A 19,095-nucleotide genomic window follows, 5' to 3' on the forward strand; every position below is an offset into this window, starting at 1 on the left:
TCTCTTCTTATCCTCCGAGAGCCAACCAAAGGTAACCCTTATTGACCCGGGTTCAACTGGGAGGTTTAGGGAACGAGTAGGATTGGAACAGGTCACGTAGCTGATATTATGTTACAGATGATTCGTACTCACATACACCTTATATGATACCCGCAAATCGTAATGTCTCCCAAACGTTACACATAACGTAACGCCGATGCACCCTATCGGAGGAAGGCGGAGGCTTGTTGCAGGCAGTTAGAAAATTAATTTTCTTATGGAATAACCGAAGATTCTTAATTTCTTATTTATAATATATATACGTACGAAGACTTTGTAAGACTCTCATAGTCATACACGTATGACAATTTTCTGGCGGTCACGTATGTAATTACGACGCGTTGAAGTGTGTCAACTAATATAAAAACACTAGAGCTAAACTGTTTTTCCTCTCCTTCTCAACGGGCTAAGATTCTCCTCCGAGGTCTCCTGTTCTCCCTTGTCTCCAACGGTTTCAGTGCAAAAAGGTATTTTTTCTTCTTCATGTTATTCGATTCTTCGATTTCTTTGTTCTTCGGCTTGTTCAAATTTCTCTTGCAAACGCCTCTAAACCTGTAGGAATTTCGCTCCTGCAGCGCTTGCCGTTATTCTTAGTTTTCTTTCAGTGTTAGAAGTTCTTTCCTCTAGCTGTTTTAGCTTCTTTTTTTTTGTTTTGATATATTTTTTATTCTAGACCGGCTTCATTTTTCCGTTTGTGGCGTTCTTTATGTAGCGCGTCTTCTCTAACCTGTTTGTTCATCCTTTTGTTTTTACTTACTTTTTCTTTTGTTTTTGTTTTGTTAGAACTGTTTAGTGAAATTCATGTCGATGTCGTCAGTGTTTTTGTTGGTAATATCGCCCTGACAGTGTGTTATTCGACAATGGTAATATTTGGTGACGGATCTGCCTTAATCTGTTCTATTCTTGTACTTTGCCGTAGTGGAGATCTGTTGAAGAGTCTGAATTTTAAGGGGAACTTTGTCGTTCCATGTTAGAATTGCAGTTAATGCTGAAACTAAGTACTTTTTCTTAATTGCTTTCATGTAGATATTTTGCTTCTCCCATGTGGATGATATTGACTTGATTTCTCCTTTAAAGTCAAGTTGAAGATTTTATTTTTAGGCAAACAGGTTAATATTTTTTACTTTTTTAGTACGTGCTGGAAGATCTGGACTTAAAATATGGGTATGAGATCCTGTGAGCAGACATTTCTGTGAGTTCTTCTTCCTTTAATCCTGACGTGACTCGGCTCCTGATCCTTCGGTTTGATCATCGACTGTGCTTCCCTGCTCGAAGAATAATAGTCAATGTAATCTTTGAAAAAAGGATATGTCTGTGCAATTCCCGATGGCTGTTTCTCGGTTTAGTCAATTTAAGTGGGTCAGTGGTTTACTGGGACTTTCAAGTGAGTACTGTGAAATAGTAAGAATTCCTTAACATCTCTTGTCTAGTAAACTGTACTTATCCATGGTAGTGGAATCCTGGAACAGAGCCTGTGCCACACCAAAAGTTTTGGAGATCTGTTACAAACTAGGCTTGCTTAACTGATAAATGAAGAGAATTCAAGGCAAAGGAGTTTCAAAGTTATGAATGCAGTGGTCGGAACTTGGGAAGGGCTGCTCAAGTGAGGAATGAGACGATGTTCTTGAATCGGATGAATTTTGAGAAATAGTGTGGTTGCTTTTTTGAAACTTAACTCAGTGTGGACAGATGAAATTAACATAAAAATCCTTTTTTAATGAAAAGTTGGAAACTGAGAGATGGAAAGATGTCATGACCAAGGAGCCTATAGAGGCCTTACTAATCTAAATTAATTCATGATGCACTAAGATAGATTATATTCCCATACCTTGTATTTGCAGATGAACTGATGCATAGAACCGTACTAGAAGGCATTGAAACAGGGTGAGAGAGAGAACAGAAGGGTGTGGAAATAATATACTAGAAGACTTTTTTTGAGAACATACCGTTGATGGTGATGGATTGGAATTAAGCAAAGTAATATACCATTGAAGTTGACTGGATTAAGGAGAAGGAGATGGGGAAAAGTTATAATTGACCTGATAATGGGAAGGGAATTTTGTATATTAACCATTGGATACATTTGATTCCTCAATTTTATAATCCATATTAGCTGTTCCCATAGATGATTTTATATATATTTGTGCACAACTAGTATTTTTTTTTAACTTCAATTATTAAAGAATTTATTGCCCTCTCACGTCTTTATCAAATTTTACTCTGAAAGTATGATGATCTATTGTGTTACTGATGTGATTGTGTTTCAATAACAATCTCTTGTCTGTGGTCAGATCTTCTGTCACAAAATGTTTATGAGTATCATACTGCATAAGTGTATTTATACCTTTAAATTAAGTTCTACGCTTTTGAAGATAAATAATCTACTGAAAGAATTTAGCATGCCTTTTGACTCTTCTGGAAGATGCATAAGCCTCATTGATTTTCCTGGGTGCTCGGTGATCTTTGGATTCCATTACCTAAATCCAAAACGAAGAAAAAGTGTTCAATAGATAGAAGGCTATATTGGGAATGCAGAAGGGCAACCGTTTCCAGCAAATGATGGGCTCCATGACTACAAGTTGGAGGTAGATATCCCCTATTGCATTTATGCTACACAACAAGATGCGACTCTGGTATAATATCGTGAGGACATGATCTCAGTCTTTGAAGCCATGTAGAAGGCAGATGATACAAGGACACATACCCATTTGCTGACAGATTTGGAAATCTTTTTTATATTAGTTTCTGTTCCTTTCAAAAGCGCCTGTCTCCCTTTTTTCCTTGGCTTCAACTAGGATGAAGCTATTTGGTTGTTAAATCACATAAAAAACCAAGCTTTCCTTGTTTACTCCAATTCATTTTCTAAGTAATGCAAAGAACTTCCTTCCATATTGGTCCCCTCGAAACTACTAGGTCCTTCCAAAATCATTACTTGATGAAACGAAGTTTTGTAGCAGTCTGCCGACTTAAGAAATTCATTTGGTCACAGCATCTTCATAGCCTATGTTATATTGTATCTTCTTCTGGAATTGCAGCTAAATTGGGACTGGAGTAGTGTTTGAGAACCATGAGCTTGGCGTGTCTTGTCTGTCATAGTGTGGATAGCCCATCACAATCTTTTAGAAGCTACTCAGATAATGAGGGTCGATGTTCTGCAATTGTGAACTGCTTGAACCGGAAGGCTCTGTCAGACACCACAAACTCGACAATGACATCCAAGGTGACCCCGCAACCTATTATGGCAAGTACACAAGGTATTATTACAGGCCCCCCACGTTTGGTTCGGAGCCATGCAGTGAGACGTGACCTCGTTAGAGACTGGAACTTTGACGAGCTTCTTGTTGAGCGTTACGAGCAACTCTCATAGTGTTTATTTTTCGTTAGTCCTAGACCTTTTTTAGAGATGAGATGTCTGTCGCAGAGTTTGCTTGTTTGGGTCTTTTATTTATGTTCTCTGTACCATTAGCCTAAGGCCAATAATTGCTATATTTTCACGTGGCCTGTTGTTGAGAGATGCATAAATTTTAAAGGAATTTGTACAGGTGTGGTGAATGGCGAATCTCTTCGGATGATTGGTTTGATGAACTTGATTGAGCTGTTCTATAAATTTTGTCTCTCATTGTATATTTGCCTTTTCATTGCTCCTCATTGGCTGCCATTATATCATTCAAGTGTTGTTGAGCTAAGAATAAATTGCATCTAAATCTCGGGGCTTACTCAAAAATGAAATCTTGGCTCTTAAACATTTTTCCACCCTTAACAATGCTGCTGGCATGATTGTACAAAACCTCTGTTATACTGATCCTCTTCCTTTGCAGAATTCCTGCAGTTTGCAAAATTTTAATGCATGAACTATGAAAAATAAAATAATCCTCCTCTGGTTTCAATGTAGAATGGAGGATTTCTGATCGGTCTTAACTGTAAAAGTAAAACAAGATAGATAGAAACAATGTTTTCCTTCCTTGATTCTGGAGGACTACAAGCACTTGTATTTATAGGAGTTTTGTAGATAAGATACATCTGTTACAAATATTTGAAAAATATTTAAATTTGAACAGATTTGGTTATATCTTGGATTATCTTCCATAATCCTCATCCTCATCTATTTGTTTAGCTTTATCTGTTTGTTGAGATTCAGTTGTTCCAATACGCCCCCTCAATCGCAATGGGAGCTCGTGTACATTGTGATTGGCTCGAAGTTGGCAGAAACGTGCAGTGGGAAGCGCTTTTGTGAATGAGTCAGCTAGTTGATCTGCGCTGGAGATGAACCGAACCTGTAGTTGACGTTGGGCAACCTGATCGCGCACAAAGTGAATGTCTAGTTCGATGTGCTTTGTGCGTGAGTGATAGAGAGGGTTAGCCGTGAGATATGTGGCCCCTATATTATCGCACCAGAGTGTAGTTGTACGTTGACTTGAGATGCCGAGTTCAATGAGAAGAGAGCGGAGCCACATAACTTCTGCAGTGGTATTAGCAATGGCACGATATTCTGCTTCGGTACTGGATCGTGAAACCGTTGGTTGTTTGCGGGAGCTCCATGATATTAAATTAGAACCAAGATATACACAATAACCACTTACAGATCGTCTGTCGTCGGGACAACCGGCCCAGTCGGCATCAGAGAAAGCATGTATTTCTGTGGATGAGTTACGGCGGATGAGAATGCCATGGTGAATAGTTTGCTTAAGATATCGAAGAATGCGTTTGACTGCGGTCCAGTGCTCTGTAGTTGGACGCTGCATGAACTGGCATACTTTGCTGACTGCAAAGGCGAGGTCGGGTCTTGTAAAAGAGAGATACTGGAGAGAGCCAACTGTGCTGCGATAAAGAGTAGGATCACTGAAAGGATCACCTTTGAATATTGATAAGTTGGCTGTTGTGGACATGGGGGAGTTAACTGGCTTAGCTTGTAGCATATTGGTTTTCTTGAGCAGGTCAAAAATATATTTCTGTTGTGAGAGAAAAAGTCCACGATCATCATGTAGTGCCTCAATACCCAAAAAATAGTGAAGCGGCCCAAGATCTTTTAGGGCGAAATCTTGCTGAAGATTGGTGATGATTGAGTGTAAAAAAGATTGGTGAGGCCCAGTGATGATAATGTCATCAACGTATATGAGTAAGAAAATAACAGTATGTGTTGACCTGAAAATGAATAAGGAAGTATCGGCCTTGGAACCAGTAAAACCCATTTCTACTAGTTTATTGCTGAGTCGTGAGAACCAAGCACGGGGTGCTTGTTTGAGCCCATAAAGAGATTTTTGGAGATGACACACAAACTCAGGACATGATGGATCTGAGAAACCAGGAGGTTGGGTCATGTAAACCGTTTCTTGTAGATTTCCATGTAAAAAGGCATTTTTGACATCTAGTTGTCGTATAGGCCAACTGTGTGATACTGCAAAAGAGATAACAGTGCGAATGGTTGTGGCCTTGACCACTGGACTAAAGGTAGCATCATAGTCAATACCTGGCAATTGATGAAAGCCTTTTGCAACGAGGCGGGCTTTGTAGCGATCGATGGACCCATCAGCCCGTTTCTTGATTCGGTAAACCCACTTGCAGCCCACGAGGTTAATGTTGGGTTGTGGAGGAACTAGAGCCCATGTGCCATTATCGATGAGGGCCTGAAATTCTTCAATCATGGCCTGTCTCCAATGTGGATTTTTCGAGGCAGTAGAGAATGAAGTAGGTTCAATTTCCTGGGTTTCAGTGATTAAGGCCCGTGGAGGGGGAGTCATATCTGGGGGGAGACTTTTGGGTTTGTGTATATTATTTTTGGATCGTGTGATCATGGGATGGGAGTTTTGATTTTCAACATGGGGTTCGGGTTGAGATTTTGGGCGGGACGGTAGGTCTGGTTGCGACGGAGGGTTATGTGGCGACGGGTTCGGAATGTGCGTCGGGTTTGGATTTTGCAACGGAAATTCATTCTGCGACGGAAGGGTATTTTGCGATGAGAGGTTGTTGTGCGCCGGAAGAGGAGGTTGCGACGGAAGGGGATTTTCCATTAACGGAAGGGGAGGTTGCGACGGAAGGGGATTTGCCGTCAATGGAAGGGGAGGTTGCGACGGAAGGGGATTTGTCGTTGACTGAAGAAGATTTTGCGACAGAAGGGGATTTTGCAATGGGGGGTGTGTTTGTGACAAGTTAGATTCTGAAAGAGAGAGAGATGAGGGTAGTGATGGGAGAGGGGTCTGGGATGCGGGAGAGGAAGAATCTGGTTGCTGAAACGGGAAACGGGATTCATCGAAGATTACGTGCCTGGAGATAAATATTCGGCCTGTTGATTGTTGCAGGCACCGATATCCTCGATGATTGGGGCTGTAACCAAGGAAGACACAGAGGTCGGAGCGGTAAGACATTTTGTGTGAGTTATATGGGCGAAGATAGGGCCAACAGGCACACCCGAAGGTACGGAGGAATGTATAATCGGGAGGTTGGTTGAAGAGGCGTTCAAGTGGAGTTTTGTGTTGAATGACGGGAGAGGGGAGGCGATTTATGAGGTAGGCGGCAGTGGTGAAAGCATCGTCCCAATATTGGTGGGGAACAGACGCAGAGGCCAGGAGAGTGAGACCCGTTTCAACGATGTGACGATGACGACGTTCAACAGTACCATTCTGTTCGTGAGTGTGGGGACATGATAGACGATGAATGATGCCAGAGGTGAGAAAATGTGATTTTAAAGCCTGAAATTCACCTCCAAAATCAGTTTGCACGCTTTTGATTTTACAGTCAAAGTAGCGTTCAATTTGAAGTTGGAAAGTGATGAAGGTATGTGCAACTTTTGATTTTGCAATGATAGGAAAAAGCCAAATGAATTTAGAAAAATCATCAATGATGCTTAAGTAATAGAAATTTCCATGAAAAGACTCGGTGGGTGAGGGCCCCCATACGTCCATAAATAGTAACTCAAAAGGAGTAGAGGAACTAGATGGGGATAAATGAAATGGTAATTTATGACTTTTCCCTAATTGACAAGCATGACAAACTGAAAAACTTTTATTACTGGTGACTGCGAGATGATGCTTGGAAAGGATTGCTTTCACTGTCCGTAAAGCAGGGTGACCGAGGCGTGCATGCCATTGTGAAACCGAGACTCTTTCGCCAATGTAAGAAGCTGGACTGGTGGAGGGAGATGAGAGAGGATGCAGCGGATAAAGACCATTCTTACTCGGTCCTTGAAAGAGGATAGCTCCCGAGGATGGATCCTTGACACAGAAAAAGGACGGGTGAAATTCAAAATAAACATTATTATCATTTGTGAATTGAGAAACTGATAATAAGTTCTTTTTGATTTCAGGAGCATGCAAGATTTTGTTGAGAACGAAAGATTTTGAAGCTGAATGAAGAAGAGAAGAGCCAGTGTGAAGAATTTTCAAACCTTGACCATTGCCCACTTGAATTTGATCCGATCCAGGGTAGGGATCTGCATTGAGGGAAAGGTTGTCGAGATTGGAGGTAATGTGATTTGTTGCACCAGTGTCAGGGTACCAGTTTGGATCATATTTTAGTGCAGGAGTTGGAGTAGGAGGTGGGTGTGATTGAGCTATGTTTGCTTGAGGATTTGGTGTGGAGGGAGGTTGGAATTGTTGGTCGAACCTATACCAACAAGTAGTAGCTGTATGGCCAATTTTGGAGCAGATTTGGCATTGAGGTCTGTTTGAATTTGACACATGGTGAGGTGAGGTATTTTGGAAACCACGCCCCCTACCTCTGAACCGATTTCCAGAGTGAGGAGCACCTCTATTTGAAGGTGAACCACGATGACCTCGACCATGGTAGGAGGTGGCAATATTGGCCGAGGGTAAGGTGAAGTCATTGGAGTGATTTTGGTGCTCAAGGCGATTTTCATAAGTGAGCAGGTAACCATATAGGTCATCAATAGAGATTGGATCTAATCTGGTGGTTATAGAGGTAACAAGGGGGTCATATGAGGAAGGAAGACCAGCAAGAAGATAGGAGGTGATTTCTGAGGGGCTGAGGGGATGACTAATAGCGGAGAGAGTATCTGAAAGTTGTTTTACTTTGGTGAAGTAATCGGTGATTGAGAGGGAGGCCTTTTTAAGAGTAGATAATTGGAATCGAATACTGAGGATTCTGGCAGAGGAAGTGGAAGAAAATGATTTTTCTAATGCAAGCCAGACTTCTCTAGAAGTTGTAAGACCAATAACTTGGGTGAGAAGAGATTCGGTGAGGGAAGAGAGGAGAGCACTTAGAATGGTTTGATCTTGTTGTGACCAGTGAATATATGCAGGATTGGGGATGTGTATGGAGCTATTGGAAGATGAAGGAATTGTGAGAGGTGGGCAAAGAATGGAACCATCGAGATAACCAAAGAGATTTTGACCACGGAGGTATGGAATGAATTGGGCTCGCCAAAGAAGATAGTTGTCTTTGGTGAGTTTGATTGTAATGATATGATGGAGTTGGGTGGGGAGAATGGAGCTGGCTGTAGACAAAGAAGAACTGTTGGAAGAAGGTTGGCTTGTAGAGGACACGTTGGAAGCCATGGATGAGCGACGTATGTCTTTGGAAGCTCTGATACCATGTAAAAGTAAAACAAGATAGATAGAAACAATGTTTTCCTTCCTTGATTCTGGAGGACTACAAGCACTTGTATTTATAGGAGTTTTGTAGATAAGATACATCTGTTACAAATATTTGAAAAATATTTAAATTTGAACAGATTTGGTTATATCTTGGATTATCTTCCATAATCCTCATCCTCATCTATTTGTTTAGCTTTATCTGTTTGTTGAGATTCAGTTGTTCCAATATTAACCTCTCGAAAAAAAGAAAAATCTCACCCATTGAAACACGATTAGCTCTGGCAAGATCAGGAAGCTCACTCCTGGAAAGGGGTAAAGTAAAGGCCACCGAAGCCGAAAGACGTTGAAAGGGCAATTTTTATGTTCAGTCAATCTTTCCTATGTCCAACCATCCATCTCATGTCCTGAAACACAACGGAAAGGGAAATAGCGTACGAGAACTCTGAGGAACCTCTATATGGTATTTTCATTGAAAGAGAAGATGATGCAGTATTACCCATTGCGGCATTGTTGAGGTTGATTCGAGGCTGTAAAGCAACAGATGCTCAAGACATCCATATTAAGCCAATAATGGTATTTGTTGCTGAATTGAATATTCAAATTCTTCTCTTGAAGATTATTTGTACCAGGCCAGTTGCCACAGCTTCTACGGCACCAACCAAAGTGTCCAATCTCGTGAATGTATCTTCAGCTGGAAATGATAAAAAAAAAAAAAAAACATCAAAAGAAGAAGAATTAGTATGGGTTTTGTCATGATTTTGAGGAACTATACATTCATGATTTTGTCATTTCTTCTGTCCTAAATGTTTTGCTACTCTCCTCCATGTTCTAGTACTAGACAGGATCGCTATATGTTTGAGGAACTATACACCAACCTTGATTCCTTAAACAAGATCAATACAATTGAAGCCACTTAGTAATCTCTAAATGGAGTTTGTATTTGAAATGTTGGCCTTCACAGATGGCAATCGAGGTATTTGAATGAAGAACCAACTTCCTCCAAGTATGCCTGTAGAAGATAAACAATCTCAACATTTTAATGTTCTGCAAACATGGCAATTCTTCCAACAGTTTCGAAGATCCAATCATCCACTTCACACTGCTGACCATCAATCTCATATGATCTTCCTGGAGCTTGTTCATTGGTTTATAACCATTCAGATGGAAGAATTTGAGGGTGAATTCAGGATCACAGAGATCCCAGAACAGAGGCTTGAGTCTTGATATTTCCCTGAAGCTTGAACAAGCTGAGCCCATTCTATATACCCTTGACAATAACTAACAAATTATCAGACCGCATCTTGGCTTTTCACGTTTGTAACACCTTTTGAGTTGGAGCATGAACTTGTCCATACATTTTAAAAATTTTGGTTCCACCCAGCCATTAGGAGAGAATCATTTTATCTTGCTTGCTATCAGCTGCAGACAGGTAAGCTTCGATTATTAGCATTATTTCTTCTTCATGAAAAAGCAAGTTTACTAATGAAAAGGAAAATAAATATGCAAATTATCATAGGGAGATCAGTACAATTGAAGCCTTCTCTGTTTTTGGGTTAGTCTTATTATCCTTAGATGGATAATGTGAAGGTCACTATGGTGAACAAAAAAAGAATTTCATCAAATGCATGGAACTAACCAATCCAAACAAATTTTGAAAATGCCCTGATGACATAGAGAACAGAAGAAACTAGAAATAAATAGCTCCATTAATAGTATTTGTTCTATTAGCAAACAACAATATTAAATGTTGAAAAACTACAATTAGTTAGATATTGAAGGGTTGGACGATTAATCATCTTTGATGTTTGACGTAAATAACAGTAATTATCATCCAATTAAAGAGGAAATTGACAAAATAATTAGAATAAAAAATATTTTCATAAAAAAATATATGCTAACGAATCGGTTTAGATGACAAGTCGAGTTTTTTTTAAGCCAATTTGGCTTGGTGCACCCCTAGTCATAAGACTGGCATTGTTAGATCATTTCATTTTTGTAAAGGTTTGATCAAGAACACTTTCGAATTGTGTTAGGATCACTAAACTAATTTAGGGTTTAGAATTAATAGTTAAAAATGTTATATAACCAAACCTAGAGGAGTGATCTGGTCCGGCTGATGTGGGATGGATGTCACACAAACGGAATGTACGACCGTACGATCATCCCCAGGTCTTGACTGTCCATTTTCTTCTTTTTCTACTTTATTGGAGACGCCCGCCAGCTTCGGTGGGAAAGGTCGGTGTACGTTAACGGCCTCGCGGAAGCATCACAGTTCTACAGTCTCCTTCTCGATTCTTCACGGCACCTTCGTTTTCGATTTCTGCTCAGGTTTTCTCATAATTGTATCTAGATTTTCTTCAGGTGGGGTAATTTTTATCGGATTTCAAATTTTGCTCCATACTGCCCGAAAGGAAAAAACTGAGAATTCTGTTGTAGGATATGGGCCTGAAGTAGACCAAAAGCCCTAGTTCAAGATTTCCAACAACGTCTCCAATCGTCTCTCGAGCGGGAGCTAATGGGAGAAGGGTCGAATGGGTTCGGTAATTCTCCGACGCCCTTTCTGAGCAAGTGCTACGACGTGGTTAATGATCCGGCCACTGACGCCATCATCTCATGGAGTGCCACCGGCGACACTTTCGTGGTGTGGGATCCGCCTTCGTTTTCGAGGGATTTGCTGCCTAAATATTTCAAGCACAGCAATTTTTCTAGCTTCGTCAGGCAGCTCAATACTTATGTAAGTCTTTCGTCTTGAATACCCCCGTATGTCGGGCTCCTGCACGTTGATATAACGTGGTTGTTTGATGGCGAAGCGAGCTTCTTTTTGTTCTTTCCCATGCCATTGTTCATGACATTAATTTAGTTTGTAAAGAATTGCAGTCTTTCGAGGGCCAGGAACCACATGATGAGTAATGATATTCGCATCAATAGACACGCTAGAATTTTATCGTATTTCCCTTTTCCTTTTACTCTTTCCCTGTTTCCTCCGGGCTTGGGTTAAAAATGAGTAGCAGTAGAAGCTTGTTCAAACCTCGTATTAAATTTTTAGCTGGAATGTATTCCAGAGCATTACCCACTGAAAAGTGTTGGAAGATGGAAACAAGCGGCTCTACCACAAGATTCCTCTGGGGAGGATTGTTCTATTGTAGAAGGTGGAAACTTCTTGGCACCTTAAGCAACACGTTAATGTCCACCACTTATCCAACATAATTTGGAATCTTTAGCTTCATATTCTTTATCATTCTGGCATGTGATCCGTGAGGGTCAAGTGCAGCTTTTTTATGACCATGTTGCTTTTTTATTCATGTGAAGCATCATGTACCTCAAACCACATTAATATAGTAATTGGTGGATTTGATGAGAAAAAGAATGGTTTACTATACAGAATGAAGATTGAGAGCAAACAGAACTTCTTTTCTTTTCTTGTTTGCCAGCATGCAGAATATGAAAGTTTCTTTTTTATTTTTTTATCCTTTTTTAGTCTTCAGCTTTCCATTTGCTTCTTGCTTTTCAGCAACTGCAATTTCACTTCTGCAGCATATCTGACTGGAAGAAGCTAACATCTTTTCACACTGAGTGGCTACTTAACTTTAATCATGTTCATGACACTTTCAAATTCCATTGCGAACATTGCAACCTAGGTTGTTAGCATCAGCTAGGTTTCCTACTTTCTTATGCATATCTATTCTGGAATGGTTTTTCAATGGTCTGTCCGGTGATGCCTCTAAAAGCAGTGTAAGTATTTGTTGAGGTGTTTGCTAAATTTGATAATACATTTAGGCAGAAATAGCAAAAGCAAAAGGTAGACAGTCACAGACAACTTTTGCCCACTACTTTTCTTGGTAAGGCCATTCCTGGCTCTATCTTTTTAACATAGAAAATTTTCTTTTGAGTCGATTTGGTTTAGATGGACTAAGGTTTTGTTTATAAGGTTGCTTTGGTCATTCTGTTTACTTTTGTTTGACATAAAAGACATTTGCAAATGATGACCTTGTAGCTGCTTATTTGATAATATCTGTGGCCCTTGTGTTGCCGCTTCTATTTAATTCTTCTCCACATATTTCACTTCCTCTTTGGTTCTTACTTTCCAAACATTTTGAATGCACTTGGTTTCCCTGGTTCTATGAAGAAATTGGATTTGAGTTAGTTTTATGCCTTAAAGATCATATTCCAAGTTAGACATTCTGAATACCTTTAGGAAAAGAGTTCTATTCAAGAAGGTAATTTCATTAAGATGAGGTTTTAGTTTGAATGGGCTATATTAAGCAAAAGATATGGATGAGTAGGTAATTGTCTTTTTTTGAAAAGATATGGATGAGTAGGTAAATTGTCTAAGAGATTGAGCTGTTTAAGGAGTTCAAATTATTCATTGTACTTTTTTTTTTCTTGCAGTAGATATTGGTTTACATTTTGAAGCAAATTAGTAGTATTAAGCAAACTCATAGCATACTGACAAGTGGTTTCCGAGATTATACATTATATCAAAGGTGGAAAAATTTTCAATAGTAAAAGGATAAGTGATAACACTAGAGATTGCCCTTATATATTGGAGATGTGGAGCCACAGCACTAAGCATTCAAATATACATTTCATATTTCTTATAGAGGCATATGTGAGACCAAGCCCTGATCCCTTATGATGCCACTAATACTATCACTTGGCCTTTGCCATGTTTAAGAAACTGCTGTTTTAAATTCTGATGAGGACATCGAGGTTGCACGGAATACTCACGAACCAATTCAAGTTCCAGTTGGTCCTGTGATGAGGGCGCGAACTAAAAGATTCAAAGAAATGCTGAATAACTTAGTTCGGAGAGTTCTACAACAAAGGTTGTTTTTACTCATCAAAGTTGATCCGGAAGAGAGCCCAGCAGCCATACACGTACATTGAGCAAGGGCATGTAGTTAGAAGATTTCGTGGGACCCACAAGGATAGCCACGAGTTAGCAACTTATCCTAGAGGTCATGTTGGAATTATAGTAGACTTCTATTTACGCCAAATTGCCTTAAGCTTATTGAATGTAATTAGGAGAAAGAATTTAATTATACATGGATTCTCTACCACGTTCTCCACTATAAATAGAGGACCTGGTACACGGATTAGGGGTCTTTGATTTTTATTTCATATTGAGAGTTATTCTTCTTGAGTTCTTGAAGAAACTTTTCGAACTTATCAGGGTTTTCCTTGTGGCGTTCAAACGACTTATCAAACGGATTTTCATCCCCGTTTGTGGCATCTTCATCATACCAAGGTTCTTGCTTTGCTAAGCAACAGGTCGCGGTTTCCATCAACTTGAAAGGTCTTGGGGACGATTTCCAGATTTGATATCGGGTTTCGTCACGGGTTGATGTGGTTCATATCAGTTGGTATCAGAGCTTTGGTTCATACCAAACTCCCCTTCTCTTGTAATAAATGACATCAGGGACTGCAAGTTCTGCCAATCTTCTCTTTCTATAATTTAGAACGATTTTCTCGGGTCACAATTAACTGCATCTAGTCAGGTTTTCTTACTCCGCAAGAAAGAAGTTGGTCAAAACTTGTATCTGTTTTCTCACATTCTTGATAGTGTTTTTCCTTGTGATTATTTTATGAAGCTAGTCTTCTTCTAGACTACAGAATAGCTGAGGATGTTTAAGTTTTGAGTACATAAACAAAAGTGGGGGGATGAATCCTACATTTGCACCTTGTTGGGTCAATGCACTTGGATTTTCTAAATTTGTACTCCTCTATTCAACACGCAGAAAGCCAGTGTTGCTCTATTCAACAGAGTATATCTTTTCGGCCATCTTAAATGAAATCATGTTCTCTCATGTTCACTGTGGAGAACTTCTTAGATGCTGTCATAGAATGCAACTGAAACCTTGGCATAATTTTGTTAGATCTGAAATATGGCCTCAAAACTGCAAAGGCTTATTGAAACTGGAGGCTGTCCCACACTCCCTGTACACACTTAAACTGAAGGAATTACCCTTTCTTTTATCATGCATTATTGGATTTGTCTTTATGTTAGTTTTTAATTCTTGTGCAACTAATTTCAAATAAAGGCAAAAAGGGATATCCTCTTCCCTCACATATTTTCAGCATACTTGAGACCACTGGTTTATATACGTTACTTTATACAAAATCAGAGGTATCCTTTTATTCATTTGGAGATATGCCACATCAAATTACATTCAACTTTTATAGTTTTCTCAATAATTTTTTTCAGGGCTTTGGGAAAGTTGACCCAGACCGCTGGGAATTTGCAAATGATGGATTTCAGAAGGGCCAAAGACATTTACTTCAAACCATTAGTCGCAAAAAATCTGCTCAGAACCACCATGTCCAGCAGAGCCAGTCTCAACAAAAGTATCCATACACTAACCCATGCGTAGAGGTTGGAAATTTTGGGCTAGAAAAGGAAGTTGAAATGCTCAAGAGGGATAAGAATGTGCTCATGCAGGAGTTGGTAAAAGTGAGACAGCACCAGCAGAATGTAGATAACCAGTTAGGTGTTGTGATAGAACAGCTCCGACAAATGGAACAGAATCAGCAACAGATGCTGTCGTTTTTTGCTATGGCCATGCAAAAGCCTGGGTTTTTGGCACAGCTATTGCAGCAAAACGGAGCTAAAAGGCATATAGTGGAAGTTACCAAGAAAAGGCGTATGCCAACAATAGAAACTGACACGGACAACCATGACGCCAATTCCAGTGGGGCGATAGTGAAGTACAAGCCTCTAACAGATGACAGCCACAAGCCTCTGCTCTTGCCAGACCCAAATCCTGCCACGCCCCCACAATCTGGGCCATCCTTAGATGGAATCAGTGATATGTCCACAAATTTGGATCTGAAATCACTAGGAATAGACTTACCCATTCCATTAGGGGAAGAGTTGCTCCTTTCAGAGTCCGACGAGATGATAACAGTTGCTGATATACCAAACAATTTTTGGGAGCAGCTTCTTCTGGATGTGTCAATGTCGGAGAACAATGAAGAAAGTGGGTCAGATTCCCCAGAGCATTTTGGTAGTGCGATGCAGATTGAATCAACTAAATATAATGCCAATCTGTTTGAAACATATCGGCCTTTGGATCTCACAGAGCAGACAGGACTTGTGGCATCAGAAATGAAAGGTAACTTTTACACACCGTAGGGTAAGCAAAATTTTGGATATGATACATAATCACGTTGGTCTATTCTGTCTATATAAAATTCGCTTCTTTCTCACATATGTGGCATGTCTACCAAATGTATAGATAGATATATGACTGTTAAACGTGAGTTCCACAATTCATTAGATTTGCAGACACGAGTTGTCCCCCTGGATAGGTAAAAAGAGCATATAGATGATCACCTGTTCTTGCAATTTAAAATCTTAAACAACACAAGTTCTTTGCTGGAAGGCCTAACCGGCCTTTAAATAACCTGCATTCCTTCTAGCTCCATTCTGCCATCTTCTATTTAGAACTAATAAGATAAAACAACTCAAATCAACTAGGATGAACGAAAAAAAAAAATTGTCTACTTTCCAAGATATTATCATATATAAACAAATAAATGGTTGGCATCTACGATTGGTAGGGTATGAATTAGCAGATTAGAAGTTCATTAATATGAGTTTAAGAATTTTCTTGTTGCGATGCACATACCAAACAAATTCTTTTGAGATTAGTTCACTGTAAATGTTAAATATGCATCTTTAGACCAATCTAATTGAACCCAATCAGGTCAGGAACCCACCGAATGAGGTCAAACTCAACTCAATCAGGTTGTCAACTGGATGAATACAATTAAGAATTAAAAAAAATTGTAGATGAAGGACTTTGGGAAGGACTAAGGCCTCTTTTCATTGAGTCAGGATTTCCAGGCGTATCTAAACTCGGGTTTTGTTGTCTAAATGCAAATGAAGTAGGGTAGTGCTTCAAATAGATTGAGCCATGTTGGGGAATCGTAAGATTAGATGTGATCCATTGTGGGTCGGGTATTAAGAATTTTTTACCCCGACAATAATGCAAATTGGATTTGGTTGGCTTAGTTAAAAAAAATTATTCACTCACAGATCTTATAGATGGGGTCAGATTACTTCGAAATCTAAATATTAGAAGTCATGAATTCATTTACTTCATTCTCTAAAGAATGTAAATAAATTATTAATATATTAAAAAATTAATATAATAAAATAAGTTATTTACGGCTCAGATTCGTATTCAATCCATTTTATATTCATATACTAATAAAAATAATATTTTTTACACGACCCTGGCATATTTTATCAATAGAAGTACTCTTTTGGCCTCTCTCCGACGCCCTTTATCTATTTGCATAGTGGGAACTGGTAAGTGGGAACATGAGACGCAGGGAAAAGAAAAAGTACCTCCTTTTTTCTTTCTTCGGACACCAATTTGCATCACGCGTGCAACAAGAGAAGCGCTCACATTCAAAGCAGCCAAAAAAGTGAACGAGAAAGCCAAAAATAATGCTGAGAAAGAATGATTCAAGCATAAAGCAAAGGGTACAGAACTACAGATGTGTCACTTTACTAACGAATCTTACCAAATAACCCGTCCCGGCTTGGAATAAGATGGACGAGCGTCTCTTTCTCTTTCAGGGTCGAACAGCTTTGGCTATGCCGTAGGCCGCGGCGGAGGCCATTGCACCCACTAAGGCTGTCTGAAGGGCGCTTCCCAAGGGCTTGTTGCCGGTGAAATAACCTTTAGCGTAGCCAAAGATGAGCAAGGCCACCAAGGTGACGCCCACCGACGTCAGGAGTGCTTCCTGGGCTGTTGGGAAGAACATGTAAGGGGCGAGTGGCACAAGACCCCCTACGATGTACGAGAATGCAATGGTGAATGCGCTCGCCAGCGCTCTCCCAGGCCGCGGCTTCTCCAACCCCAGCTCAAACCTGCATTCACATTTCACAAAATCTTTTTGTCAACCTTTTCGACCTTCTTTTCGGTCTGAACGTAATAAAAGTCCAAATTCTGCCTCCGAGGATTCAAACCTAGATTAGACACGTCAAGCAATACGGGACAAAAAAAAAACATGGAGATTCAGAGGAGCGTAGTATGTTGGGCACATGCCCCGCATCATAAAGTGCTTGTTTTTTTGTACACCTGTCTTGCACAAGACTAGTGTGCGGTGACTCATTAGTCGTCTTATTCGGGAAGGATCTCGATTCTGAATTGCCCACCTGAAAATCCTAAACTAAGAGTTGAAAAACGCAGGCACGCAAAACTGCAAATCGACCTTGGTAGGTAGTTTCAGATGATTTCTTTGATAAGAAATGGCGGTTTTCCTTCTGTAACGAAGGGGAAACGAACCGGCGTCTTTAGAATATTAAAAAGAGTTGCTTAATGAACATTTCAAAAACAAATAACTCTAGAGCTCGGAGGTTGCTAGAGTAACCTAACCACACGGGAGATGAACGAATTAAAATCATGAGTGAAATCACATAAAGGCAGTAGATGAGACGACTCACTTCATCATGAACTCGAGCCATGCCTTGGGATTCTTCCTGAGGCCCTTCACCACAGGGCCATACTCGTGCGGCTCCAATCCGTATTCAGATAATATTTCGGCGATCTCAGCAGCTTCTGCAGTTGAAGCACGCTATTGTCATATTGATAGCAGTAAAGTGAAAATTGAAAACAAACAGAAATCGGAAAAGGCTAACAAGAAAAGCGACAAAATTAAATTGAGAGAGAAAATAGCCTGACCAGTATCTGGCACATTAATGATCTCTTCCTCCTCTCTCTTCAACTCCCGCATGTAATGGTCGGCTTCGCTCTTAGCGGCCAGGTACCTGGAAGGGCATCACAATCAGTCCCTCCAACTCCTCGCGTGTCAAATCCAGATCGAAAGTAAAAGAAAAACCGGAAAACAACATATTAGTTTGGAGACAGTTACCCGCCCAATCCCATGGCGATGGCACCGGCCGCGACCTCAGCGAGGCCGGCGGTGAGTATTAGCGAGGATGACACGCTGGCGCCGGAGAGACCAGCAGCGAGGGCGAAAGGGACAGTCAGCCCGTCCGATACGCCAATAATGATGTCCCGGACGACCTCACCGGCCGTGAAATGGTTCTCCGTGTGGTTATCAAGGAGTGAACTCTTGATGGTGGAAACTCCTGCATCCCCCATCACAACCGATTCAGCAAGCCCTCCTTTTTTTCTTCGCACCGAATGTCTGACGCCCTGCAACAATCGGAACTTCGGCAAATTTGCGAGTGAAGAAGCAAGAGTCGGCAAGAAGTATATATACGAGAATTCGGAGGGAACCGCAGTTACGATTAGGCCCTTACGTTTACCAAATGATTCAGCATTAGTTAATCTGACGGTCAATCCGGCGGTAGTTTTCAATAGAAATATATTGATCAAGTGGTGATTATGTGGACGTTTTGTCTGTTTACCGTTTTACTACCTTATTTTACTCAAAATTCTTGAAATATTTCAAACCCATTAATGTATTTTTTATTTGAAATTTTTTAAAAATTTCCAAGAAAAATTAAATGGACCTATTAATGTATTTT

General features: G+C 40.1%; 2 protein-coding genes across 7 annotated transcripts; one reads left to right on the forward strand and one right to left on the reverse strand.

The window, feature by feature from the left end:
• Positions 1-438: 438 nt before the first annotated feature.
• LOC137958425 (heat stress transcription factor A-1a-like) lies at positions 439-15,840 on the forward strand. 6 transcript variants are annotated; one of them, XM_068805432.1, is made up of 3 exons: positions 442-506; positions 1,172-1,231; positions 3,075-3,629. In XM_068805432.1, the coding sequence occupies exon 3, from the start codon at positions 3,107-3,109 to the stop codon at positions 3,404-3,406; it is 300 nt and encodes a 99-aa protein (XP_068661533.1). In that variant the 5' UTR covers positions 442-506; positions 1,172-1,231; positions 3,075-3,106; the 3' UTR covers positions 3,407-3,629. The 6 variants fall into 6 exon arrangements, 5 of the variants coding, with proteins under 5 accessions (XP_068661531.1, XP_068661533.1, XP_068661530.1 ...); XM_068805429.1 differs by lacking the exons at positions 1,172-1,231; positions 3,075-3,629 and adding exons at positions 11,025-11,322; positions 14,794-15,840 and having other exon boundaries at positions 455-506; XM_068805431.1 differs by lacking the exon at positions 1,172-1,231 and adding an exon at positions 2,534-2,624 and having other exon boundaries at positions 468-506.
• Positions 15,841-16,926: 1,086 nt separating this feature from the next.
• On the reverse strand, positions 16,927-18,780 carry LOC137959952 (vacuolar iron transporter 1-like). The gene is made up of 4 exons (XM_068807383.1): positions 18,474-18,780; positions 18,284-18,369; positions 18,046-18,160; positions 16,927-17,469 (listed from the first exon to the last, which is right to left on the reverse strand). The coding sequence occupies exons 1-4, from the start codon at positions 18,704-18,706 to the stop codon at positions 17,172-17,174; spliced, it is 732 nt and encodes a 243-aa protein (XP_068663484.1). The 5' UTR covers positions 18,707-18,780; the 3' UTR covers positions 16,927-17,171.
• Between the last annotated feature and the right edge of the window lie 315 nt (positions 18,781-19,095).

This window comes from Aristolochia californica, unplaced genomic scaffold, assembly GCF_029961685.1.
Source record: "Aristolochia californica isolate CCGP_79_NKW_82.1479 unplaced genomic scaffold, dmAriCali1.0.hap1 SCAF_3, whole genome shotgun sequence".
Lineage (NCBI taxonomy): Eukaryota > Viridiplantae > Streptophyta > Magnoliopsida > Piperales > Aristolochiaceae > Aristolochia > Aristolochia californica.

What these genes read in the sequence shown, in the direction of transcription:
- LOC137958425 (XM_068805429.1), top strand. Translation starts at nt 11,104, where the DNA reads ATGGGAGAAGGGTCGAATGGGTTCGGTAATTCTCCGACGCCCTTTCTG. An exon ending in TCAGGCAGCTCAATACTTAT is followed by an intron (nt 11,323 to 14,793) that starts GTAAGTCTTTCG and finishes AATTTTTTTCAG; the next exon opens with GGCTTTGGGAAAGTTGACCC.
- LOC137959952 (XM_068807383.1), bottom strand. Translation starts at nt 18,706, where the DNA reads ATGGGGGATGCAGGAGTTTCCACCATCAAGAGTTCACTCCTTGATAAC. An exon ending in CATTAATGTGCCAGATACTG is followed by an intron (nt 18,161 to 18,283) that starts GTCAGGCTATTT and finishes CTTCAACTGCAG; the next exon opens with AAGCTGCTGAGATCGCCGAA. An exon ending in TGGCTCGAGTTCATGATGAA is followed by an intron (nt 17,470 to 18,045) that starts GTGAGTCGTCTC and finishes ATGTGAATGCAG; the next exon opens with GTTTGAGCTGGGGTTGGAGA.